The 27500-nt window shown below is 43.2% G+C and overlaps 1 protein-coding gene across 1 annotated transcript in view; it reads left to right on the forward strand.

The window, feature by feature from the left end:
- kcnj6 (potassium inwardly rectifying channel subfamily J member 6) overlaps positions 1-27500 on the forward strand; it is a 41114-nt gene that overhangs the window by 742 nt on the left and 12872 nt on the right. Inside the window, exon 2 of the mRNA XM_084105383.1 lies at positions 25248-26157. Coding sequence (XP_083961509.1) covers positions 25272-26157 — 886 coding nt within the window. The 5' untranslated portion in view covers positions 25248-25271. The remainder of the gene's footprint in view (positions 1-25247; positions 26158-27500) is intronic.

The raw sequence follows: 27500 nt of genomic DNA on the forward strand, positions 1-27500 counted from the left end.
TTGTCCTCAGTTTCAGCACCACGGAGAGCTCAGACTGACCGAAGGCCTCGTGTAAACCTCGATCATCATTAGTGAAGTACAGGGAACGCGTTTATTCCATTACACCGCGCCACTTTTCCAGTGTTTTCTAGTGTTTTTCCGTGTTACGCGCTTGACGGACGTCTTCGGTCACGCGCCGTTCTAAAAACGCGATGCTCAAGTTAAAATAAGTTCAACTTTTAAAAAACGCGTCTGTAGATCTTGAACCAGCCCTAAAGAATGAGTGGTTTCTCAGGAAGGGACGATTCTCAACTCAGATTCTGGCAGAAAGCTCGTTTAATGACATGCATGAGCTCCTAATGAAATGATGCAGTTCTTCTCCTGATTGTTGTGAGCACAGACCGTACATTATCTCCACAAATCGAATTATTCCATGCAGTCCATGAACATGCCATGGGATTTGATTGTGACTCCTACGCAAGCTTGTCTCTTGACCTGCAGCTTGTGCTCGGCTCTTCAAACCTCAGTTTTAACGCACGGTTTGGCAGGTTCACCGCCAGCGATCGGGTTCCAGACGGGTTCTAGAAGCTCTCTGAACGCCAGCACTTCTCCTGGCACATCGAGCATCTGCCATTGTGAGCGGCTGAGGGATTGAGATGTGTGTTGCCATGGCGATGATGATGGCTGCCTGGCTCATGTTTCCCAGTGAAAGAGGAAAATTTCTCCTCCGTCAAACACAGGAGACCTGGTCAAACTGTTCAGGCTCTGTGCGGAACAAAAGGCCAGAAAACGCTGAGCGTTAATGACTAGAAACACATTAGAGAATCAGTTCGCTGTGTTTCTGCTCATTAAACCTGTGTGTAAAATGAGCTGCACGAGCAACATTGGTGATATTGTGATTTTACCTCATTTGTGACACAGATTTATATGACGGGGTGAGCTGTGAAAATCACACAGAATGCGACGTTTTCTCTTCCAATCCTGGAACTCCTTCATATTTGTTGGGTCTGACTGTGAGGTGTGTGTGCCTTCAGGTCAATCTGACTCGACCGTCCTCACGATCATGATAGTGCTGATCAATCTAAAGTCTGATATCAGGACTACAGTAAAATTATCAGTAAAAATCACACTACATGTTATTGTGACATTTGATGAAGATCAGGATAGAGTGTTTTACGCATTCTGGGGTCAGTGTTGTACTTTTATGCAAACACACAGACTCACTCACACACTCACACACACACACACACACACACACACACACACACACTCATATGTGCACTTTAGATTTACTCTTGGTGTGAATCATAAATGATGTATTAAAGGCGTTACATGTTTCACACAGAAAGCTGTAGCAGCCGCTCTGCAGAAAACAGTGATGTCATCAGCTCAGTTCTCGTACAGTCAGATCAATAATAGTGTTGAATATTAAGTGTCTCTAACTAATGAAGTATTAAGTATTAACTAATGACGCCAGGGCGACAGTGAGATGAACACAAACTCCATCAGTGACAGAATAGAGGAAAAGCCTTGGGAGAGCCCAGGCTCAGTTGCTCAGTTCTGCTCCGGCCAGCGACCCGGCGGTGTATAGCCGCGCTTCACCAACATTACCAGGAACTGTTTCTCCCCCAGACCTGTTGCTGTCTGTGTCTCCACCGCGGTCTAAAGCACCGGGAAGATTAGGCTGTTAGTCCGGTGACGTAGGGCTGTGCCGACTTTACAGTTCCCGCTGGATTTCATCCTCTGGATTTAAGCTCAATAAGCCTCGTCATCGGTCCATCGGCCGTATTCTTTAAACTCCATTGTTGATTCGAATAGCAAACAACTGTTACTACACACACTGCAACAGGTTTAAAAAAATGGTGGTTGAAATAAAATGCTGTGTGGAGTCAACCAATCAAAATGCGGCATGAACTCGACCAATCAGCATGTTCAGTGCCCAAGTCCCGCCCCCGAAAGCTCTTGGACTCTGAGAGAGTACCACCTCGCCAGCAGGGACTTTCTGAGGGGGGGATATTCACCAGTGTTTCCTTCTTCATTTAGACCCTGATTCCTGCGGTGGAAACACACGAGACCCAGCCCAAAGCCCCTCGTTCCCGGGGAAAGTTCCTACGGTGGAAACGCGGCTTATGATTATGATTCAGGCAGCATTTCAGGTCAGAGTTCAGATCGAGATCGGTAGCATTCAAATATTCATCCAGTTCCTTCTACTTGAAGATCGATTCATTACACCGGTATGGAGTAATACGGATAAATGTATGCACTATTTCATATCTTTCGATCTAATGGACGAAAGAAGCTCACGCAATTTACACATGAACGCGCCCGGAGAATACAGAAAAACACACAGAGAACATCAGCTTTTGTTGTGTTAGAAATCAGGAACGGTGAGAGAACATTGTGCTTGGTACCGATTTTCATCTTCACCAAACTTCGGTCTTCAGCCAACTGGCCAGAGCTCTTCCTATAATGTTGATGCATTAGGTCAGTAGGCGGAGAGTGGTCGAAAGTAGACAAGCTCAAATTGTTTTAAAACTGTATTTAGCGTCATCCACTTGTGATGTGATCGACCAAAACACATCTGAATACCAGGTGTGAACAAAGCCTAGGAGAAGGATCTTCCGCCTGCAGTCGATTTAGATATTCTAGGTATTATAAAGGAGTTTTCAGATCGCAATAGACGTGAAGGACTATAAAGCGTTAAGAGCTCGCTCAAGCACTGCGGCGCTAAACCATTTAGTGCTTTGTAAGTAATATTTTTAAATTTATACGGTTTAATAGGGAGCCAGTGCAGTGTTGACAGAACCGGGCTAATATGGTCATACTTCCTGGTTCTGGTAAGAACTCGAGCTGCTGCGTTTTGGACCAGCTGTAGTTTGTTTATTAAGCGTGCAGGGCAACCACCCAGTAGAGCATTACAGTAATCTAGCCTTGAGGTCATGAACGCATGAACTAACTGTTCCGCATTTGTCAATGAGCGCATATGGCGTAGTTTATATATATATTTAAGATGGAAGAATGCAGTTTTACAGATACTAGAAACGTGACTTTCGAATGAAACATTGGTATCAAAGAGCACACACACACACACACACACACACACACCCAGGTTCCTAACCGACGACGAAGACTTGACAGAGCAGCCATCAAGTGTTAGACAGTATTCTAGATTATTACGTGTGAGAATTTTTGTCCAATAATTAGAATCTCTGTTTTTTTCAGAGTTTAGTCGTAGGAAATTACTAGTCATCCAAATTTTTATATCAGCTGTGCATTCCGTTAATTTTGTGAATTGGTAAGTTTCGTCGGGGTGTGAAGAAATATAGAGCTGAGTATCATCAGCATAACAGTGAAAGCTAATGCCATGTTTCCTAATGATATCTCCTAAGGGTAGCATGTAGAAGAGTGTGTGTGTGTGTGTGTGTGTGTGTGTGAGGGTAGCATGTACAGAGTGAACAGCAGCGGTCCTAGTACTGAGCCTTGTGGTACGCCATACTGAACTTGTGATCGATAAGACATCTCTTCATTTACTGATACAAACTGATAACGGTCAGATAAGTATGATTTAAACCATGCTAGTGCAATTCCACTAATGCCAACATAATGTTCGAGTCTATTTAAAATAATGTTGTGGTCGATAGTGTCAAATGCAGCACTAAGATCGAGTAACACTAATAGAGAGATACAACCACGATCGGATGATAAGTGGCATATTTTTTTAAATATTGTTTAAGATATAGATGTGAATTAGGTCTAGATGTAGTGATTTGACATGTTGAGATTTAACTAGACTTTAAGAAGTCTAAACTTATCATATTAAATGTTATGATATCATATTCACTCTTGTGATGTGAACGTCTCTAGATTTAGTTGACTCTGGTTCTTGCTGTGAGTTTGGTGTGTTTATCGGCAATCCCTCAGTCAGATCTCCAGCTGCTTCTGCAACACGAGCAGAGCGAGACTGATGAAATATGAAATATTTATGGTGGCCTGTGCTCGCAGTGACCCACTGAGAGTGAGGAGCTGTTTATCAATGCCAGAAATAGACTTAACATTCAGAGAATCAGAGATTCACCACACAGGCGTCACGCTCTCGTCTCCACTAACTCGTGTTCTCTACGGTTTTTGTGCTGAGTCAGGCGGCGTATGAATTACCCAGCATCCCTCAGCGCTAACGGCCAGGTGAGCTCTGCTGTGTGTTCAGGTGTGGGTGTGTGTGTGTGTTTGTGTGTTCAGGTGTGGGTGTGTGTGTTTGCACAGTGATTACGGCCGGCGTTCAACAAACACCTCTGAGAGAAGAGAACACGTTCAGTTCTTCTGTCCAGTCCATCATTATACAGTCGTTCATCATCAGCAGGTCTCAGCCTGTTTTTGATATATGTATGTAGTATTCCAATGAAAGTAATAATAATAATAATAATTTAACTTTTATTGTACAACGTTTTTTTATTTTGGGAAAAGTTCATATCCTCCTGGGACCCGGGAATAGACTTTTATCCACTGTAGTGGACATTATATTTTAGTGAATGTCTCTGACATCATACATGTCACATGACACACCTGGGTGTCCACATTCAGGGCTTTTAAGAGACACCAAATGTTTGGAGGTTTCACCATGAAAACAACTTCTCCTTGGTCTTTAAAAATGTCTGACATTAATTTAGTGATCAAATGTAGGAAATATGATAATATATTGCAATTATAATTTAAATCGGACTACTTTTCAAATTGTATTTCATAAACCAACATCTCAGGAAAATGTTATGGGGTTTCAAATCAAAAAATGACTTTCTGTTCCAGAACAGGGCATTGATTTCATACGTGTCCACTGTAGAGGACACCAGGACTTACATCATGTTCATCAGGCATTCTGGGAGACACAAGAAGAGAATATGGAAATAAATTATACATCAATATTCCTATGAAATATTAGATATTATTATTAAAATGTTGCTAAATATTACTCCACTTATTACACTTCTTTTTTCATTAAATGGTGCTCCAAGAACACATTAATGTGCACATTAGATACAGTTTATAGATACATTGCATTGAATGGGAATATTAATTTATGGCCATTTTACCCACATTTTGCATAAAGTAAAATGGTGTAACAATTCATTCCGTTATATCTTTTATAACATAGTTGAGAATCATCTTTATACAAATTTTGGTTAAAAAAAAATCCTGAAACCCCCAAATTTATTGGTGATTGAAAAAAAAAATCCCATTGTTTTTGCCTATACATATAATTTCATGTCATTTTATTTTTTTAAACAACTGCGTCCTGGCGTCCACTACAGAGGACTAAAATATAATTTTTCAAAAATGTTTTTTTTTACCATTTGTTTCTTATGCTTTTAACATAAACAATGTGATGACATGAAAAAAACTAAATTCAAAAAACTTTTTTTTCTGGGTCTCGGGAGGATCTTGAGGATATGCACAAGAAGAATTGGTCAGGATCCAAGCCAAATGTTATTCATATTCTTCAGGAGACTAAGGATTATTGCACCAGTCTGGAGAACATTGTCAATAAAAAAGCAAGGAAGACTTTTCATGTCTTTAATGAATATCAATTACAGCCCAGGAAGGTTTTTTTACATTTATTTTTATTTGGATGTATTAAGATGTAAATTCTGTATGCTGTATTGTATACTACTAAAGTTTGTTGGATAATAAAAAAAAGGTCTCAGCCTGTCTGCTGACTGAGAGGTCAGAGGTCAGCCTGTCTGCTGACTGAGAGGTCAGAGGTCAGCCTGTTCTGCTGACTGAGAGGTCAGAGGTCAGCCTGTTCTGCTGACTGAGAGGTCAGGGGTCAGCCTGTTCTGCTGACTGAGAGGTCAGAGGTCAGAGGTCAGCCTGTTCTGCTGACTCAGAGGCAGGGGCGGGTTTACGTGGTGGCCAGGGGGGGCACCGGCCCCCCCTGAAATTCGATTGGCCACCCCAGGTGCCCCCCCATAAGATGTCTTGTGATTGGTTCATTTTACGGCCAATCAGTTATAGACTACTGAAGTTCGCGATTCAAAGAAGTGCAGCGCCAGAGAAACAACAGTCGCAAGTTGTGAGCGCAGCTTCTCTGCACTTAAGCTCATAAAAACACATTTACGCACTACCATGACTCATGACAGACTCAGTGTCCACTACAGCGGCAAAAGTCCGCTCAGTGCCGCTGGCAACGCTGTAACGTCTCCGCTTTGGGGTGTGTCTGTTGCGAGTGTGTTTAATCAAAGTTTTTTTCAACACACGGACAGTATAATCATCAGCGATGCACGCGATTACATTTAGAAATAGACAAGCTTTGTCGAGAACTGCCCAACCTTTTGACGCTCTCGGTCGCTCTCAACGCTTTCTCCGGTCCGCTGTCAATCCCAAAATGCAACTGCGCGAGCGTGAAGCTCGACTTCCATAGGAATGAATTGAAAACGTTCGCTCCGCTCCACTCGCACCGTGCCAGTGGACACGCATCGTAAGCATTGAGGTGAGGAGAGCCAAATGTCTTTACTTAGATGATTTTGTTAGACGGTTTGCCAGTCACCACCGAAACAGAAAAATCCAGCTGTTTTAGTTGAGGTTTGCCTTCTTTCTTTTTCGACTGTTTTCCTCTCTTTCTGCTACTGTTTTTATTGTTTCTAAACTAAAGACTGTTCTTTAATATATTAGCAGAGCACAATGTAATGGTTCCATATTTTATTTTTAAACTGTGGTGTTTTCATTTGAACTGTTACAGTGCTAAAACTTTAAAGGGGCTGTATGCAACTGTTTCCCCAAAATAAACGTAACAATAGCCTTTTTATTTGACCATGTATGACTCAAACATCTCCTGATGAGCATACTGACACCTTGTCCGCTCACAGTGGGTGCACCTATAAGCCTGTATCCTATTTTCCTATTTTCTGTCGGGTCGGATTTTTCGCGCGCTGTCTGCGGATGTGACGTCAAGCGCGTTCATGTTAAACGTTTCAGATCACTCTGCCACCACCGCTAGTCAGCAAACAAACTTAGTTTCTCAAACAATATATGTATTTGACTGTTCTTACCTCTGTAAACATAATGTAGACTTCTTTGCAGCGGATGACTTGTGAAGTGTGCACGTACGAGAGCGAGCAGAAAGGACGAGCAGTTCCGTTTTTTGGCCACATGTGTCAGTCGCGAGTTTAAATTTCAGAAAAAAGCATATAGCCCCTTTAACTCTGTGTTACTCAGTTTTTTTTTTTTTGTAAATTAACCTGAAAGAAATGTTGAATGAAACACTATGATGTTTTGGCCAAACCATTTGAATTATTACAGTGGGGGGATTTATTTATTTATTTATTATTTGAAAGAGATTGTGAATAAAACGACTGTATATTGTAATGGCCAAACTAATTAAAAGAAAATAGTTGACATCATTTCTGCTTCTGGGTTTTTAAAATTGCTCATTATTAAAATTGCTTTTATTTTACAAACTTGTTAGTTTTATGAAAACACTAAAAATAATAAACACTGGCTCTCAAATTTAACTTAATGGATATATACAAGGATGACAAAAAACTAAATTAATCAAAAATGTGCTTTATTACCACATTTGTTTACAAGTAAGTTACAAGTTTACGTAATCAAGTAAAAAAAAAAAAAAAATCAATAGGATTTACGTAATATACTGTAGAATTTAGCTTCTTTTTTTTTTGGTCACTGGCGGCCACCCTGTTTGGAGGCAATGCCCCAGCATGGCCCCCCCACTGAAAATGCTCTAGACACGCCCCTGCTCAGAGGTCGGCCTGTTCTGCTGACTCAGAGGTCAGAGGTCAGAGGTCGGCCTGTGAGAAGCCCTTGACTGGATCTGAGTGTTGCTGTAGATGTAAGGGTTCAGGTTAGTTTAACTCGTGATTCGTGCAGTTAACCGTGTAATTGCAGTCAGTCTGTGTGTGACCCGTCAGCCGGGTTAACTGGGTTAACTGGTATTGAGTTTACCTGCTGCTTCCCTGTTTGTAGTGGAGTGCTCTTTTGTTTTTATTGTTAATCGCTGTTTTATTCATACGTTTTGCTGTTGAAGCAGTTTGGAACCATGACGATGAGATGCTTCAGTCAAACGGTGTTCATACAGTCGTCCAGGGCCGTAACCAACACACACACTGAGAGAGACACACACACTGAGAGGAACACACACACTGAGAGAGACACACACACTGAGAGAGACACACACACTGAGAGAGACACACACACTGAGAGAGACACACACACTGAGAGGAACACAGTCAAACCCCTCACAAAAAGCACTATATAAATGTAACAAATTATTATTATTATTACTGAGAAATGGACGAATTGTCGCCCCAATATTTCATATTCTCCGCTGCAGTCCCTTACACTCCGCTGTGTTTGATTTTAGGATGACAAAAAGTTTTAAAAGTTATATAGTTATTGCAAAATGATTGAAACGGCCAATCAAATCAAAGCAGATGTCTGATGTTACAGTGAAAGTGTCCGACATTACTGTAGATATATCTAGTCAGTGACAGAGATCCAGCATATTCATCTACAATAATCCTGTGTTTTCAGCTTCAGGATCATGAATATTGTTATTCTGGCGTCTCTATTGTGCTGTGCTTTGGGTTTCAGCACCGAGTCCATCCTGTTCATTTACACACACAATGTTATATCAGATTTAGCATTTAATCAACAGTACATTTTTTGTTTATCTTTTATTATGTGTCTTGGAGTATGGCATTAATAATCGTATGGTGAGTTCAGTATGGTGATATGTATCTATAATCTGTATCTATAATGTGTGTATATTACAGCGCTACTGTTCACTGAAGACGAGTGCGAACGTAACGCTGTAGTTTTCTCAGTGAAAGAGTGTGTATTTGAAAACTGTTTTACCATAGAAATGTTCAGCGGCCGACAGCAATACCCAGTGATGCAAACAACTCTTTCCAATTTCACCATTTTGAATTGAAAATATGCTATTATTTACATGATTAATGTAATGCATAATGGACTGTGACAAGAGAAGAAATGTTTTGTGTTTTTGACACATTTTTCTGACGTTCGGTCTCGGTTCGGTGTGTGTTCAGCAGGATGGGACACAAAACATTAAATAGCTTTTATCATTCTTTTCTTTATTAACGCTGGAACTGAAACTCTGGCGGACCCGGACCTCTCTCTCGCTGCGCTCACTGATGCTGGACAGGAGAGATCTGAAGCGCTTACATTTCTGGATGGCAAATATTTTAGATAAATGTGTATTTCATTATTGTTTTATTATTGCGCTGCGTGTGTTTAATGCTCGTGTGCCGGCGCTCCTTCAGTGAGTGTGTGACGTTTAACCGAGACTCACTTTCTGTCAGGACGAGCCTTTGTGCAAAATGGAAATACTCTCATGACTTTATAACATTTACAGAGAGTGATACAACTGTTATGTGCTGAGAAACACACACACACACACATACACACACACACACACACACACACTGTATAAGAAAAACATCTGTCCTGTAGGTGATGTTTCCGTCTCTGATGTGTGTGTGATCATGTTGTGATGTGTGTGTGTGTGTGTGTGTGTGATCATGTTGTGATGTATGTGTGATCATGTTGACATGTTTCCGTCTCTGATGTGTGTGTGTGATCATGTTGACATGTTTCCGTCTCTGATGTGTGTGTGATCATGTTGACATGTTTCCGTCTCTGATGTGTGTGTGATCATGTTGACATGTTTCCGTCTCTGATGTGTGTGTGTGATCATGTTGACATGTTTCCGTCTCTGATGTGTGTGTGATCATGTTGACATGTTTCCGTCTCTGATGTGTGTGTGTGATCATGTTGACATGTTTCCGTCTCTGATGTGTGTGTGATCATGTTGACATGTTTCCGTCTCTGATGTGTGTGTGATCATGTTGACATGTTTCCGTCTCTGATGTGTGTGTGTGATCATGTTGACGGAGATTAGAGGGTGACTGAAGCTACTTTTGGACTCGGTCGATATGTTCCACACACACGTGTTGATCCTCTCCAGCTCTCAGGAGGAACAAGGACATGTTTATTCCACATCTGAGTCTCAGAGGACCGTCAGAACTACAGCTGCTCGCCTCTGAACATCTGTCTGTCTCTCAACATGTCTGTCTGTCTCTCTGTCTGTCTCTCAACCTGTCTGTCTGTCTGTCTGTCTATTTGTCTCTGTCTGTCTATCTGTATGTATATCTCTCAGCCTGTCTATCAATCTGTCTGTCTGTCTGACTATCTGTCTAACCGTCTGTCTGTCTATCTGTCTCTCAGCCTGTCTGTCTATCTGACTATCTATCTGTCTAACTTTCTGTCTGTCTCTCAACCTGTCTATATGTCTGTCTGTCTGTCTGTCTATCTGTCTCTCAACCTGTCTGTCTGACTATCTGTCTGTATATATCTCAGCCTGTCTGTCTGTCTTTCTGTGTGTCTATCTCTCTGTATGTATATCTCAGCCTGTCTATCTGTCTGTCTGTCTGACTATCTATATGTCTATCTCTCAGCCTGTCTGTATGTCTGTCTATCTGTCTGTATATATCTCTCTCAGCCTGTTTATGTCTGTCTGACTATCTATCTGTCTATCTGTCTATCTCTCAGCCTGTCTGTCTGTCTCTATGTCTGTATGTCTATCTCTCAGCCTGTCTATATGTCTGTCTGTCTCTCTGTCTATCTCTCAGCCTGACTGTCTATCTGTCTATGGTAATGTGCTGATTGTCTCTCTGCATCAGTCTTTGTCTCCTCGACAGCTTCATGAATATGAGTGTCTCTCAGTTTTTGTTCAGTGTTATTTATATTGTGTCCATTTGTCCGTCCGTGACACAAAGCATGCGGTTTATTCTCTGAATAAATATGAGCGGATCTGAATGAGGCATTAAAGCACACATGAGGGACGTGTGTGAGTGTGTGTGCTGTTAATCTCCTCTCCTTCTGGGTTGTAAAGCAGGTTGTCCAGCTTGCTAATGGATCGATCACTGCTGAGAGAGAGAGAGAGAGAGAGAGAAGGAGAGAGAGAGAGAGAAGGAGAGAGAGAGAGAGAGGTAGAGAGGGAGAGAGGTAGAGAGAGAGAGGTAGAAAGAGAGAGAGAGAGAGAGAGAGAGAGAGAGAGAGAGAGAGGTAGAGAGGTAGAGAGAGAGGGAGAGAGAGAGAGAGAGGTAGAGTTAGAGAGGGAGAGAGAAGGAGAGAGAGAGATGCACAGATGGGCTTGTTTTATCAGGTTCATATAATCTTGTCAAGGTTGTGTTCTGACACACACCTGTACGTCTGCGACTCCTTTCATCCTGAGCCGTAACGCGTCTGCTTTTCTCTCGCAGTGACAGTCGCATCAGACGAGAGTGAGACACACACTCACTCACTCACTCACTCACTCACACACACACACACACACACACTCACACACACTGCAGAGAGACACACATGTAGAGACACACACACACACACACGTAGAGCGATGAACACGACAACATGGGACACACACTCAGGCACTCACACACTTTCACTCACACACACACACACACACACACACACACACACACACACACACACACATACACACACTGGTCGTCTCTCCGGATTCTCCTTTCTTAAGCGGTTTGGAGAATTCTCAGGAAACTGTGTCCTTTGTGCCTGAACATTTCCAAACAATATATATTCTTGTGGTTGAAGGTTATGGCTGAATGAGATCATCATAATCATGAGTTATTAATCATCAGATCCTCGTGTTAAAGGGTTTCCAGAGGCCAATAGAGCAACACTCGGGTCTGGAAGTTAAAATCCCATTCTTTTTCTCCATAGGGGAGTTTTTAATTCCACCTAATAAACCGTTAAGCACAGTTCTGTGTGAGCTCGAGCTGTGCATCGGTTTATACGTCTTCTGAAGCCATAAGCTTGCATTTTAAACTTATTGGAAAAAAGTTGTGCAGAAACAATGGAATTCTTGGTGAAAAACTACATTACCCATAATTCTGCAGAGAAATCTCCACCAATCAGAGAATCATGACTAGCAAATTGTGCCGAAAGAACCGCCCACTCCCATGAAGCACTGCAAGTCTCCATACGCTGCAAAGTATGTAATATTATTACTTTTGTTATGCATATATATATATATATATAATTCTATATATAAGTCTTTAAATAAATAGTTTTATTTCTGTCCATTGTTTTTAATTTGATGATGTCATTTGCAATGCTTCATGGGATTGTAGTTCTTTGTCTTTTTGTTTGAAGTGTGAAGTTTGAAGTGTGACTCTGGCTCATGGATTGTAACTCTTGAAGGCTTCAGAACACTGCTCCAGTGTAAGGGTGTGTGTCTCCAGAATGATGAGAGAGTCACAGAAGATGAGCTGTGTTGAATCTGTTTTGTTGTAAAGTGAAAACTAAATTTATTTATTTATTTATTATTACAGGGACAGTGCATATTAATAAACATTTCTGCCAATATGCCAGAGTTAGCCAGAAGGCTATTTTTCATCTGCAGTCCCCGGACAGATGTTAAAAGTCACCCTAAAAGAGAGTAAAATTACATATAACAATAAAAAAATTGTACAATACATTTAGTAAGAAATCCTATTATATCCTAAGAAATACAGTCAAAATACAGCAAACCAACAATCAAACAAACATCTGACAAAAACATGACATATACACACACACAAGGCAAGAAGCCAGCAGTGGACAGAGCAGGTCTAGAGATGTGTTAATGTTGACAGATCTGAAATTCAAGAAGCCATTTCTTCAAATGGTTCTTAAATGTACAATATGTGTTTAGATTTCTGATGATTAAAGGAATGCGGTTCCATTCAGTAGCAGCTCGAACAGAAAAAGAAGTATGACCAAATACACTTTTTCTAAAGGGAATGACACAATCTCCCCTCGCTGCACCTCTGGTTCTGCTGTGATCAGCTGTACGGATGTTAAAGGACAAGTTCGGTATTTTAGCCCTGTTTACAGATCGTTTCTGATGAAATAGAACGGTTAAGATTAAAATTTGGACAGATGCTGCTGTCCCGAGAATTTTAGGTTTATTTCGCTTCCTCCCCACCTACAGAATGGCAGCCTATGTGCACTGGAACAATCCTTCATAAAACGCATTAAACTTTCGATTACAAAGACGTGAAACTCAGCGAGTGGTCAGGGGTGTTCACTGATATGCTCACCCAAGAATCACTGCAAAAGATGCTTTCCAACAGGTTTTATCGTAGTTTTTGTCCAACTCCATTGACTTGTATTGGGTGACCTGTGTGAGGTACGGTATTACTCCGCCGCTTCTTCTTCTGCTTCTTCTGTGTATTCAATGAAATGCCAGTGGTTTGCTTGCAATTGGCTAAGGTCCATTATCGCCACCAACTGGGCTGGAGTGTCTATTATTCAAGCTCTCAACGGAAGAATCTACGGGTGTGAGACGTTTGGAAAAATAGATCCACAGTTTTACAACGAATGGTAAAACACCTGTTGGAAAGCATCTTTTGCAGTGATTCTTGGGTGAGCATATCAGTGAACACCCCTGACCACTCGGTGAGTTTCACGTCTTTGTAATCGAAAGTTTAATGCGTTTTATGAAGGATTGTTCCAGTGCACATAGGCTGCCATTCTGTAGGTGGGGGGGAGAAGCGAAATAAACCTAAAATTCTCGGGACAGCAGCATGTGTCCAAATTTTAATCTTAACCGTTCTACTTCATCAGAAACGATCTGTGAACAGGGCTTTAAGTGTAAAATACCGAACTTGTCCTTTAACAAACTGGTGGAGTGGAGGGGATGATAAACCATGAATAATTTTGTATAGAAGACATAGATTTGAGTATTTGACCATGTTTTCCCAGCTGAGTAATCTATGTTTTTGTAATATTGGACAATGATGAGAAATAATTGGTTTCTTATCCAGAATTTGAACAGATCGTTTGTAAAGTGACGGCAGAGGTTTCAGAGATGTAACACCAGCTTGTGTCCAGATGGGCAGACAGTAAGTGATATGTGAGAAGATCATACAGCATTTTTGCTGCCTGTGTGGACATTTGATGGCGAATGTGTCTAAAATTCATGGTTAAATTTGATGCGATTACAGACCCTTTTTACATGCGATGTAAACGACAATTTTGAATCAATCAAAACCCCCAGATATTTGTATTCTGACACGATCTGCAGCCTTTCCCCAGAAACGAAAATATCTGGCTCAACACTAAAGTTTTTGTGGGACTTTGTGAAAAACATTGCTACTGTTTTTGATGTATTCAGCTGCAGGCAGGATTGTTTCAACCAAGCTGTAATGTTATCCATGGATTTAGTGAGCTTCTCAGCCACCTGAGAGATATTCTTACCATGAACATAGACTACAGTGTCATCAGCGTACATCTGCATAGAGACATCAGGACAGACGGATGGAAGGTCATTTATATAAAGTGAGAACAATAGAGGCCCTAAAATAGATCCTTGAGGAAGACCGGTGGACAGACTAAGAGCGACTGATTTAAAAGACTGGACTCTGACATGTTGGAGACGTGAGGTAAGACTCGATCCATTTAAGCGCATCTGAGGAAAAGCCAGCAAAATTGTATAATTAACAGTGTCAAAAGCCTTCCTGAGATCCAGGAACACCGCACCAACAACCCCATCTCGGTCCAACAGAGCCCCGATGTTTTCAGTAAAGAAGCAAGTCGCAGTCTCGGTGGAGTGATTGGCTCTGAAGCCGAACTGCATACGGTGGAGGGCAAAGGGTGTGGAATTTAGATGGTTAATAATTTGTTTTGCTATTAGTTTCTCTGCAATCTGAGACACTGCAGGCAATATACTGATGGGTCTGTAGTTTGACATGGAATGAGGATCTCCACTTTTGAAAATTGGATTAACAACAGCTGGTTTCCACATGCTTGGGAAAATATTTTGTGAAATAGACATGTTGATTATTTTGGTGATGGGGGATATGATTGATATACTTAGTGCCTTGAGCATTACTGTATCCATATCAAAAATATCTTTACATTTTGATGGTCTGAGTGATTTAATGGTCTGTGATACCTCTGATTCTGTGATGTTAATTAAAGTAAAAACTAACTGACTTTTGTCTGTTGACGGAGTGTATATGTTCTCTGGTGTAAAACAGTTCGCTATGTTAGCCACAGAATCAATAAAATAGTGATTAAATGCTTCTGCTATAACCGGAATATTGTTTGTCGGTTTTTCATTTATTTTAATTACTGGAGTGTTTTGTTCTTTGGGGCGATCACCCATCATTTTTCTTAGCTGATTCCATATTGTTTTAGTATTTCCATTGGATTTTTCAATTATAGTGAGAAAGAAATCTGCCTTTGCTTTTCTTAATGATCTTACAACTTTATTTCTCAACATGGCGAAACGTCCTCTGTCATGACTTGATTTAGTTTTATTTGCTAGTTTTAGGGCTTGGTCTCGTTCTTTCATGATTTTTATGATGTCTGGATTTATCCAAGGTACAGTGTTTTTGTGTTGTTTGTTAGAATTCTTTAATAGTTCTCTCAAGTGTTTTTAGAAATATTTGGCTGTCTTTTTCGCAATCAACTAAAGATAAAATGTCATCCCATTGAATTTGGTTAGCTGCAGCTACAAAGTTTTGATAATTATTTTTAGGAATTGTAATAGTTTCTTTTTTTCTCTAGTGCAAGGGTGAAAACATTTTTTGGCAAGCTTTCTTCTGACAAGAATTAGATTGTGGTCTGATAAACCTGTCAACATATTAAATGATTTTATAATTCTTTCAGGTCTATTGGTAAATATGAGATCGATTTGTGTCTTGGTAGAGTTAGTTATTCTTGTTGGCCCACGTACAACTTGTGTTAGATCATACCTGTCAGTGATTTGTTTAAGCTTTTTTCTACAGGATTTGTCCTCCCAGTTGATGTTAAAATCCCCCATAATGAGAAGTTCTTTATCAAGGTTGCTTTCTTTTAGCAGCTGCTCAAAGTTTTCATAAAAACTGTCATCTGCAGACGGAGGCCTATACATTACAAGGACAAATGACATTTGTGGTGAAAGGGTGATATTGAGACCTAAACATTCTAATAAATTGTTTGACCATTTGATTTTGTGACACTGTAATGTGCTTTTTATATAAACCATCACCCCCCCACCCCCCACCCCACCCCACCCCACCCTTTTGATCCCTCCCTGTCTTTCCTGTAGATGCTATAACCAGGAATATTCAGAGCTTCCGACAGAGCATTTTGATTAAGCCAGGTTTGGTTTAGCCCTAGGGTCCCACATTGTTCGCGAATGATTGACAGTCTGAAACACCTCCCACTTCCTGTTCTTCGCAATCCCAGGATTTAGACGTTTCCTGTTTACATTCTGCGTTACTATAGGGACGCGCAAAGTGCCCTTTTTTGAAGTGGTCGCAGAACTTTGGGGTCAAATGAGTCATATAGAATTAAGGCTAAGGGTCAAAGGTCATTGTCTATACTGGTTTGAATGTAACGTTCAGATCAGTTCATCCGCCATCAGTGAACGCAGGTGTCGTTCTGTGTGTGTGTGTGTGTGTGATGCATTGTCAGTTAAATTACCTCTCTGTTTGTAATCTGTTGCTGTCAGTAATTGATGACTGTAGAATTACTCTTCAGAGTCTGAACAGAAAAGACACTCATTAGTGAACGAGTCTGCACTAGCGTGTCTGCACTGCACTAGCGTGTGTCTGCACTAGCGTGTCTGCACTAGCGTGTCTGCACTGCACTAGCGTGTCTGCACTGCACTAGCGTGTGTCTGCACCAGCGTGTGTCTGCACCAGCGTGTGTCTGCACTAGCGTGTCTGCACTAGTGTGTGTCTGCACTAGCATGTGTCTGCACTGCATTAGCGTGTGTCTGCACTAGCGTGTCTGCACTGCACTAGCGTGTCTGCACTAGCGTGTGTCTGCACTGCACTAGCGTGTGTCTGCACTAGCGTGTGTTTGCACTAGCGTGTGTCTGCGCTGCATTAGCGTGTGTCTGCACTAGTGTGTCTGCACTGCACTAGCGTGTGTCTGCACTAGCGTGTGTCTGCGCTGCATTATCGTGTGTCTGCACTAGCGTGTGTCTGCGCTGCATTAGCGTGTGTCTGCACTAGCGTGTGTCTGCGCTGCATTAGCGTGTGTCTGCGCTGCATTAGCGTGTGTCTGCACTAGCGTGTCTGCACTGCACTAGCGTGTCTGCACTAGCGTGTGTCTGCGCTGCACTAGCGTGTCTGCACTGCACTAGCGTGTGTCTGCACTAGCGTGTCTGCACTGCACTAGCGTGTCTGCACTGCACTAGCGTGTGTCTGCACTAGCGTGTCTGCACTGCACTAGCGTGTCTGCACTGCACTAGCGTGTTTGTTGCATTTTTTTCTGTTATCTCTGTAAAGCTACTTTGAAACACTCTGTTATATTGCATTTTTATTATTGGATTTTTTTTTTTTTAAATTTTGAGGGACAATCGGCAAATTTTTAATCTGTATATTTAACTTGAGCACTAGCGTGTGTCTGCGCTGCACTAGCGTGTCTGCACTGCACTAGCGTGTGTCTGCACTAGCGTGTCTGCACTGCACTAGCGTGTCTGCACTGCACTAGCGTGTGTCTGCACTAGCGTGTGTCTGCGCTGCATTAGCGTGTGTCTGCACTAGCGTGTGTCTGCGCTGCACTAGCGTGTGTCTGCACTAGCGTGTGTCTGCGCTGCATTAGCGTGTGTCTGCACTAGCGTGTCTGCACTGCACTAGCGTGTCTGCACTGCACTAGCGTGTGTCTGCACTAGCGTGTCTGCACTGCACTAGCGTGTCTGCACTGCACTAGCGTGTGTCTGCACTAGCGTGTCTGCACTGCACTAGCGTGTGTCTGCACTAGCGTGTCTGCACTGCACTAGCGTGTCTGCACTGCACTAGCGTGTTTGTTGCATTTTTTTCTGTTATCTCTGTAAAGCTACTTTGAAACACTCTGTTATATTGCATTTTTATTATTGGATTTTTTTTTTTTTAAATTTTGAGGGACAATCGGCAAATTTTTAATCTGTATATTTAACTTGAGTAAACTAGTTAGTCTTAGGACTATGTGTCTTTTAAACATGTAACTTACTATATAGATTATAATGTGGTTGTTGTAGCTGATTTATTTATTATTAGAATTGATGTTTTTACTGTTTGTAAGTGTTATGAGTTGTGTAAGCTACCCCTTACGAAAAAGAAGTTTATTCAAGTGTGCTATTAGTATACTTCTTTTCAACTAAAAAATAAGAAAGTATACTTTCAGTCTACTTTTTATGCACTTCTCAGAAATATACTTCAAATTCCACTTAAGTATACTCGACTTATACTGACAGAAAAGTCTAAGTATATTTGGCCTCTACTTGTTGATCAAGATATACTTAAAGGTATAATTAAGTATACTAAGTATTCTTGGCTTGTACTTGTGTTTACTATTTTGATTGAGTAGCTTATTAAATACTTTAAAAAAAAACATAATATTACACACTGTCTTATAAACTAACATGTTCAAGTTTATATAGTAACAAGCTTTCGGGTGGAATAGCTTATAGAGTAAATAAAATAAGCATGGAACTGAACCCGATCTTGTACACAGCGATAATAATTCCCTTACGAAAAATAAGTTTATTCAAGTGTTCTATTAGTATACTTCTTTTCAACTAAAAAGAGGAAAGCATACTTTCAGTCTACATTTTATATACTTCTCAAAAATATACTTTATGTACATCTCAGAAATATAATTAATTCCACTTAAGTATACTTGACTTATACTGAGAGAAAAGTCCAAGTATATTTGGCCTATACTTGTACTCAATCTTTTGATCGAGATATACTTAAAAGTTTAATTATTCAAAGTATACTTGGCTTGTAGTTGTGTTAACTCTTTTGATTGAGTAGCCTATTAAATATACTTTTTTTACATAGTTTTTCATATACAGTCTTATGAAACTTACATTGTTTGAAAATATTGATTAAAATATTGGTATAAAACAGATATGTTTCTAATTCTGCATATCTGAATTTTTGGGTAGGCTAGTCCACTGGTAGTGCACATAGGAATTTGCTTTAATTCTACTTTACTCTTTCCCCACCATTGACTGAATTTTCCAGCTATCCATGTTTTCACTGGTATACGGTAGGGGGCGCTCTGACACATCTTCTAGTACAGAATGTCCGGATCAAAACACAGGAGAAGAAGAAGCTGAAACAAGTGATAGAAGATTGCTCACTCAAATGTAAAATAATGTGATCATCAAACATTAAACAGCTTGTAAATCAAAACTGCTTAATGTTACCAAATGAAATGAAGCGTAATCCATGAAGAGAAAACGACTGTGAAGCTTTGGGGCTGTCGGACTCGATCTACTCCACCTGTGTTTTGATCATCGTTCTGGATCTGATCAAGGCGTAGTCTTTGACAAAAATGAGATTTTCTCATCTTTTTTGTTTAAAATGTTGCCTTTATTTATGAAACTTTCCAACATTCAAGTGTTGATAAAAAAGGATGCATGAAGCTAATAAAATGTTTTTAAAATTAAAGTACAGTTAAAGGTATTTTTCAAGTATAAAAAATAACATTTGAACATAGTAGTATAGTAGTATAAAAATTATATATAAATAGTAAACTATAAGTATAATGTTAAGTTCACTTAAAGAAAACTTGTAGTATAAAACTACTAAACTAGTAGTTTACTGAGAGTACACTAAAATAAAACTACTAAACTAGTAGTTTACTGAGAGTACACTAAAAGAGCAAAAATAATATATAAATGGTAAACTATATGTTAAGTTCACTTAAAGAAAACTAGTAGTTTACTGAGAGTATACTTCAAAGTTGCTACAAGTATTAAAATAGTAAACTACTAGTATACCCATAGGTTCACTTGCAATACAAATGAGAAACGTAATTATGAACGTACTCGGTTACTAACGTAACCTCGGTTCTCTCTAGAAGAGGGAACGAGTACTGCGTTTGAAAAACGCTATGGGGAAAACCTCTTTTCCACGAAATACTGAAGCCAAAAAATTATCCTATAATTTTGCATTGTTGTAAAGTGCGTTGCAGTAGCACACAGCCATGGGCGAGACGGCTCGCTCGCTCATTGGCTGCTCTGCGGCAACTGCATTAGCCTATCGAGCGAGGCCTGAGGTGACGTCAGGCCAATGAGGGCGCTTCGCGCCCTCCGTGCCACTTCCCGCCGAAACGGGTGTGGCCTAGCCCTATAAAAGGAGCTCGAAAAGGCTGATTCACTGATTTTTCATCGCCGAAGCGAACCAGAGTGAATCGCATGCACGGCAGGGAACGCAGTACTCGCTCCCTCTTCTAGAGAGAACCGAGGTTACGTTAGTAACCGAGTACGTTCTCTTACGAGAGGTCTCTCGTACTGCGTTTGAAAAACGCTATGGGGACCCAATGTAAAGCGCCGTGCGTGCAGGGATCAACACCAATAAACCTGGAAGCGATGCCCAGGATTTAGAGTGCACAATCACCAGAGGGACTCACAGAGAGTCCTGGAGAGAGGAGGGGAATCCCTCTGTCCATATATAGCAGCGTCGCAGACGCAAAATATGACATCACATAGACAAGGCGGGGAGCCTGAACTAATGTGGAAATGTGGGTCTTACGCAATACTGCCCATAGTATAACAGTCGGCAGCGCGCAGCGCTCACGATCTCAGCGTCCCAATCAGACAGAACTGATTCGTTTAAACCGACAATAGCTTAGCCTGCAAGGCGGGAACCTCAAGGTTATAAAACCTTATAAATGTAGACGGCGAGGCCCAGCCTGCCGCCATACATATGTCCTGTAAGGAAATCCCGCTAGACCAAGCCCACGAAGAGGCGACGCCTCTCGTGGAGTGCGCTCTGACACCCAATGGGCACTGTGAGCCCTTGGCAGTGTACGCCAGCGCTATGGCATCAACTATCCACCTGGATAGGGTCTGTTTCGAAACAGCCGTTCCCTTGGAACGTCCACTGAACGAGACAAATAGCTGCTCAGTCTGTCTGAAAACAGACGAGCGAGACACGTAAGCTCTTAGAGCCCTAACTGGACAAAGAGAGCTTGCGTCCCCTTCCTCGCCCGACAAACTCTAAGCATGCTGCGCTCACCGAGAGCGCGTGTAGGTCACCTACGCGCTTCACTGAAGTGAGAGCCAACAAAAACACTGTCTTGAAAGACAGATGCTTGAGGCTAATCGTTTGGATAGGCTCGAAAGGATCACCTTTCATGGCTTCCAAAACAGTAGAGAGGTCCCACATAGGGACTGAAAAAGGTCTGGGAGGATTCAGCCTCCTTGCTCCCCCGAGGAAGCGGATGACTAAATCGTTCCTTCCTAATGACTGACCGAGCGTTGTCTTAGAGAACGCTGCGATAGCCGCCACGTAGACTTTGAGCGTGGAAGGGGCTCTGCCCTTATCCAACAGCTCCTGTAGGAAGGAGAGAACCTCCAAACCCCGAGCTGTGCACCAGCTGGAGAATACCGACCACTTCGAAGCGTAGACGGAGCCCTAGCCTGAGTGATAGTATTTAGCACTCCCACTGAGAGGTCAGTGGGTACCCGTTGAGCGCCCACACGTGGAGGGACCACAACTCCGGGTGAGGATGCCAAATCGAACCCCTGGCCTGAGAGAGGAGGTCCCTCCTCAGTGGCACAGGCCATGGGGCAGTGTCTGCTAACTGCATCAGAACTGGGAACCACGGCTGGTTCCTCCAGAGCGGCGCTACAAGCAGCACTGAGCATTTTATTTCCCTAATCCGTTCTATCACCTGAGACAGGAGAGAGATGGGGGGAAAAGCGTAGAGCGGACAGCGCGGCCACGTATGGGACAGCGCGCTTTCGCTCTTGGAAAAGAACGCGGGGCAGTGAGCGTTTTCGTGAGACGCGAACAGGTCCACTTCCGCTCTGCCAAATCTCTCCCACAACAGCTGGACTGTTTGCGGGTGTAGAGACCATTCGCCCGTTGGAATGTTGTTCCTGGACAGTCTGTCTGGTCCCAGGTTGTGGAGCCCAGGCACATGCACTGCTCTCAGCGAGCGCAGGTTGCGCTGAGCCCATAACAGGAGGCGTTCTGCCAACCTGTATAAGTTTCGGGATCTGAGACCGCCCTGGCGATTTATGTAGGACACCACAGACACGTTGTCCGATCGGACTAAGACGTGGTGGCCCTTTATTTGGGGACGAAAACGCGTCAGCGCGTTGTCCACTGCCAGCATTTCCAGGCAGTTGATATGTTGGAGCTTCTCCCGTTCTGACCACTGGCCGAAGAACGGTCTGCCCTCGAGCAGCGCTCCCCATCCCGAGGTGGAGGCGTCTGTCGACACCACTTTCACTCTCGAGGAAGTCCCCAGGCTTACACCTGATTGGTACCAGTCGCTCGCTTCCCAAGGTTTTAGAGCTGCAACACAGCTCTGATTGACCTTGAGACGCAGCTGACCGGATGTCCACGCTCTGCGCGGTACTCGCGCTTTCAACCAGAACTGCAGAGGGCGCATGCGGAGCAGGCCCAGCTGAAGAACTGAAGATGCTGAGGCCATGAGACCGAGCATCCTATGAAAACCCCTGAGCGGGACGATCGCACCGCAGCGGAAAGAGCTCGCTGCGCACTGAATGTCTAGCACGCGCTGTGATGACAGCCGCGCTATCATAGACTGCGAGTCCAGAACTGTGCCCAGAAACGATATCGTTTGACTGGGGTTCAGACAGCATTTCGCCCAATTGACTCTGAGACCAAGATTCTCGAGGTGATCGAGTAAAATGGCCCTGTGCTCCACGAGCTCCGATCGTGATTGAGCTAGAATCAGCCAGTCGACCAAATAGTTCAGCACTCGCATGCCTCGAAGTCTGAGAGGTGCGAGCGCTGCGTCCATGCACCTCGTAAACGTACGGGGTGCTAGGGACAAGCCGAACGGCAGGACTGTGTACTGGTATGCCTGGCCCTCGAAGGCGAATCTCAAGTATCGCCTGTGACGTGACGCTATTTGTATTTGAAAATACGCGACCTTCAGATCTATCGACATAAACCAGTCTCCTCGGCGAATATGCGCAAGGATTTTTCTGGTCGTGAGCATTTTGAAACTGCGTTTCGCCAATGCTTTGTTCAGCTGTCTTAGATCCAGTATGGGTCTGAAACCCCCGTCTTTTTTGGGAACCAGGAAGTATCTGCTGTACAGCCCCCCTTCGCTTTGAGCCTGAGATAAAGGCTCTATAGCCCCTTTGCTCATCAGTTTTGATATTTCGGCACGAAGTAGGTGTGCTACTTCTGAATTCACCGTAGTTTCGACGCGCTGTGAAGCGGCGAGGACGTCGACAAAACTGTAGCGAGTAGCCTCTCTTTATAATGTCTAGCACCCATTCCGAAACCCCTGGAAGCGCTGCCCACGCATCTGCGTGGTTGGCTAAGGGCTGGATGCGAAGCGCGCTCTGATCGCTGGGCGACAGAAGCGCTTCGGTGTGCTGTAACATAGGCGTCAGGCGTGCGTGTTTATAACAGACTCGCTTGCTGCAAATGATATTTCCAGTCGCCGAACAGGGAACTGAGAAATGTGAGAGAAAAGAGGCCAGTACGGCCAAAAGCGGGACTAAGAACACTCTTTTCTCCTTTCGCCGGTGAATGACGCGCGCAGAGGCAGGGTAGCTTTTCTTGTAACATAAAGAAAAACTAACCCCGACCGTCCGCTTCCAGGAGGAGCAGCCTCGGAGAAGGATGCCAGGTGAGTCCTCAGAGTCACCGTAGGCAATTGGCTCGGGGTGAGGGCGGTCGCCGTCAGCGAGCGCGAGAGCTGCGAGATCCTCTAGGAAAGGGGGGCGTCTTGAAAAAGACGCCCAGCTCTTTTAGTGTTAAATGGTACATACACAAAAAACACAGTATAGAGAAAGGATATAGGCGCCGGATAGCGCAGCTGGAACGGCGGTGAAGGCGGCGTGGGCCAGCAGCTTCTGAAGTGGCTCGTCCCGCTGAAGGTGCTTTCTCAGACGGCGCGCGGCTTCTTCCGTGATCCAGCGATGCGTGAGCTTCGCTGAAGAGATGAAAAATCAGTGAATCAGCCTTTTCGAGCTCCTTTTATAGGGCTAGGCCACACCCGTTTCGGCGGGAAGTGGCACGGAGGGCGCGAAGCGCCCTCATTGGCCTGACGTCACCTCAGGCCTCGCTCGATAGGCTAATGCAGTTGACGCAGAGCAGCCAATGAGCGAGCGAGCCGTCTCGCCCATGGCTGTGTGCTGCTGCAACGCGCTTTACAACAATGCAAAATTATAGGATAATTTTTTGGCTTCAGCATTTCGTGGAAAAGAGGTTTTCCCCATAGCGTTTTTCAAACGCAGTACGAGAGACCTCTCGTAAGAGAACTAGTTGTGCACTTAAAGTTTACTACTGTTACACTTATAGTACACTTAAACATATACTTTTATATACTAAAAGTGGGCCAATTTAGTCCCAAGCAGTATTAAAATAGTACACTTACAAGTTTACTACTAGTACATATTGACATTAGTATACTTACTACATAATGTATACTTAAAAATATACTTGAACATTACTTAAGTATACTTCATAAAATGAACTTTAAGTATACTTCTTTTTCTTAAGGGACTGGATGCTTGAATTTCCGAAAGGGATGAATAAAGTATTCCTCATCATCATCATCATCATCATTTCATCTCTGCCGCTTTATTTAGACAGAAAACACACTCTTTTAACACTCTTCTGCTGCTCTTCACGTGTCGGTCAAAAATGACCGATTTTTTATTTTTATTTTAATGAAATGAATGTACTATATTTTAGTGTGATAATGTTTTTATTTAATATTTTGTATTTTTAGGGGATTTTATGGTACTAAATTATATTTTCGCTGTATTTATAATCCATTCATTCACTTTTTGAGCATAGACCTGAAAATGTAATTTCCAAATTAAACTGTTGTAAATCTTGAATGCTTTAGAGCGACAGATTTAAATTTGATCTCTTTTTAAAGACGACACTTGGCAGATTATTGCTGAAGTGAAAAAAGTTTTAAAAAGTGAAGTAAGAAAAAGTTACAGAATTTTACGTTTATTGTTATGAAAAAAGTTTTCACTTGGTGAAATTTGTCTCCCATTCATTTCCAATGCCATTTTTGATCACTATTGGCAAGTGCCAAAACCTTTACCAAGTTTTGTACCATTCCGATGAAGAAACAAATTCTAAAAAAACAAATGTAAAAATTTTCGGACAAAAATGACTGAAGACCACCAGCTATGACGCTGAAACATAGTAAAGACTCCAGGTAATCGCTGCTGCTCACTGATCCCATCTCTCTCTCTCTCTCTCTCTCTCTCTCTCTCTCTCTCTCTCCAGGCTCAGAATCTTCCATTAGTCCCGATGGAGCCGGATGTGGAGAGCACCGTGACGGTCCGACAGCACAAGCGGCCCAAGCGGGACGAGCCCAAGCCGGAGCGGGACCGGGAGCGAGCCGAGGCCCAGCGCTACGTGCGCAAGGACGGCAAGTGCAACGTGCACCACGGGAACGTGCGCGAGACCTACCGCTACCTGACGGACATCTTCACCACGCTAGTGGACCTCAAGTGGAGGTTCAACCTGTTCATCTTCGTGCTGGTGTACACCGTGACCTGGCTGTTCTTCGGCTTCATGTGGTGGCTAATCGCGTACATACGCGGAGACCTGGAGCACATCGGGGACAACCAGTGGACGCCGTGCGTTAATAACCTCAACGGCTTCGTGTCCGCTTTCCTGTTCTCCATCGAGACGGAGACCACCATCGGCTACGGCTATCGAGTGATCACCGATCAGTGTCCCGAGGGGATCGTGCTCCTGCTGGTGCAGTCGGTGCTCGGCTCCATCGTCAACGCCTTCATGGTGGGCTGCATGTTCGTGAAGATCTCTCAGCCGAAGAAGCGCGCCGAGACGCTAGTGTTCTCCACGCACGCCGTGATCTCCATCCGCGACGGCCGGCTCTGCCTGATGTTTCGCGTCGGAGACCTGCGTAACTCGCACATCGTGGAGGCGTCCATCCGAGCCAAGCTCATCAAGTCCAAGCAGACCAAAGAGGGAGAGTTCATCCCTCTCAACCAGACGGACATGAACGTGGGCTACGACACGGGAGACGACCGGCTGTTCCTGGTGTCTCCGCTCATCATCTGCCACGAGATCAACCAGCACAGCCCGTTCTGGGACATCTCCAAACAGCACCTGGCCCACGAGGAGCTGGAGATCGTGGTGATCCTGGAGGGCATGGTGGAGGCCACAGGTACGCAGGTGTATACGCATGTCAAAACTGTATCAAAATATGTTCGTAGTGTGCGTGACGTCACCCGTAGTGTTTCTGAAGAGTGTTTTCGAAGCCCAAAGTGGGCGGAGCCGGCCGTCGCCACCTTGGCCGTGCGTCACTCCCGGATAAACGACAATGGGCGAGGCGGATTAGCTGAGGTGACGTGAAGCTAACAGACAGCAGACAAACGGCTAGTAGTGACATCATCGGCAATCCACCTGTCACTCAAGTGGCCATGCCCTTAATTATGCAGAACTTAACAGCTTAATATAATTTAAACGGATGAGTTATACAAAAATTCGCCCCCCTTACAGTCGTCATGAAGGACAAAATTAGCTATATAGACCAAAACCACTTTTTGCACCAGGCTGTAAACGTGTTTTCTGCTGTAAAGTTGGGTATTTTAACATGAGGGTCTATGGGACTGAGTCTCTTCTGCAGCCGGCCTCTAGTGGCCAGTCGATGAACTGCAGTTTAAGTCACTCCAGTGTTGGACTCAAGAGAGAGACCGGAAGGTTCTGCTTGGTCATGACACTGGTAAACGCTTTTATCCACTCGTTCGGTTCATGCATTCGCTGGGAGGTGAACTCTGGCGTAGCTCGAGACGTGCTTTACTGTTTGAGTCACAGGAAGTAGATCCTGCAATTGATCCATTCGTCTAGTTGATTTAGCTTTTCTCTCGTTTCTATTTGCATACGTGGCCAAATGAAACAGATCACGTTAATTTCGTTCTGTGGTATTTGAATTACGGCTTAAAGTCCCCCTGAAGTGTCTTGGAACGCGAAGCTTTGTTTGATGCGTTATTCCCACTGAAACAGGAAGCTAAGGCGGGACATATTGAATGGCCCCTCCCCCTTTTCAAATAGCCAATAGCGTTTAGTTTAGCTCACAGACTGACAGCACCACGGAAGCGAATCCGAGGGCTGATGATATGTTGGATTCAATAGTAGAGGATTCATTCATTTCATTCTTAACCAACGTACAGTTGAAAAACGGGATAAAGCTCGAGCAACTGAACACACTCTGTGATGCGTCAACGCTCGCTTCGGCCAGGTGGTGTTTATAGTATAGGGGGCGGAGCTTCAGATTCTAGAGAGCATTTGATTGGACAGAAGATGTGATGAGAAGCAGTGATGTCATAAAAATCCCTGATCCATTTGAGCGGAAGTGAGAGACTGTAAGTTTTGAATGAATTTTGTCATTGTTTTGGACACACCAGCGTATTCATAACCTCAAGGCTAACATATTCATACTAAAAGCTAAAAAACGTACATTTTGATTTCAGGGGGCCTTTAAATTTTAGCGAGTAATCAGTGGTTTGA

The sequence above is a fragment of the Abramis brama genome (assembly GCF_963993115.1).
Source record: "Abramis brama genome assembly, chromosome: 25".
Lineage (NCBI taxonomy): Eukaryota > Metazoa > Chordata > Actinopteri > Cypriniformes > Leuciscidae > Abramis > Abramis brama.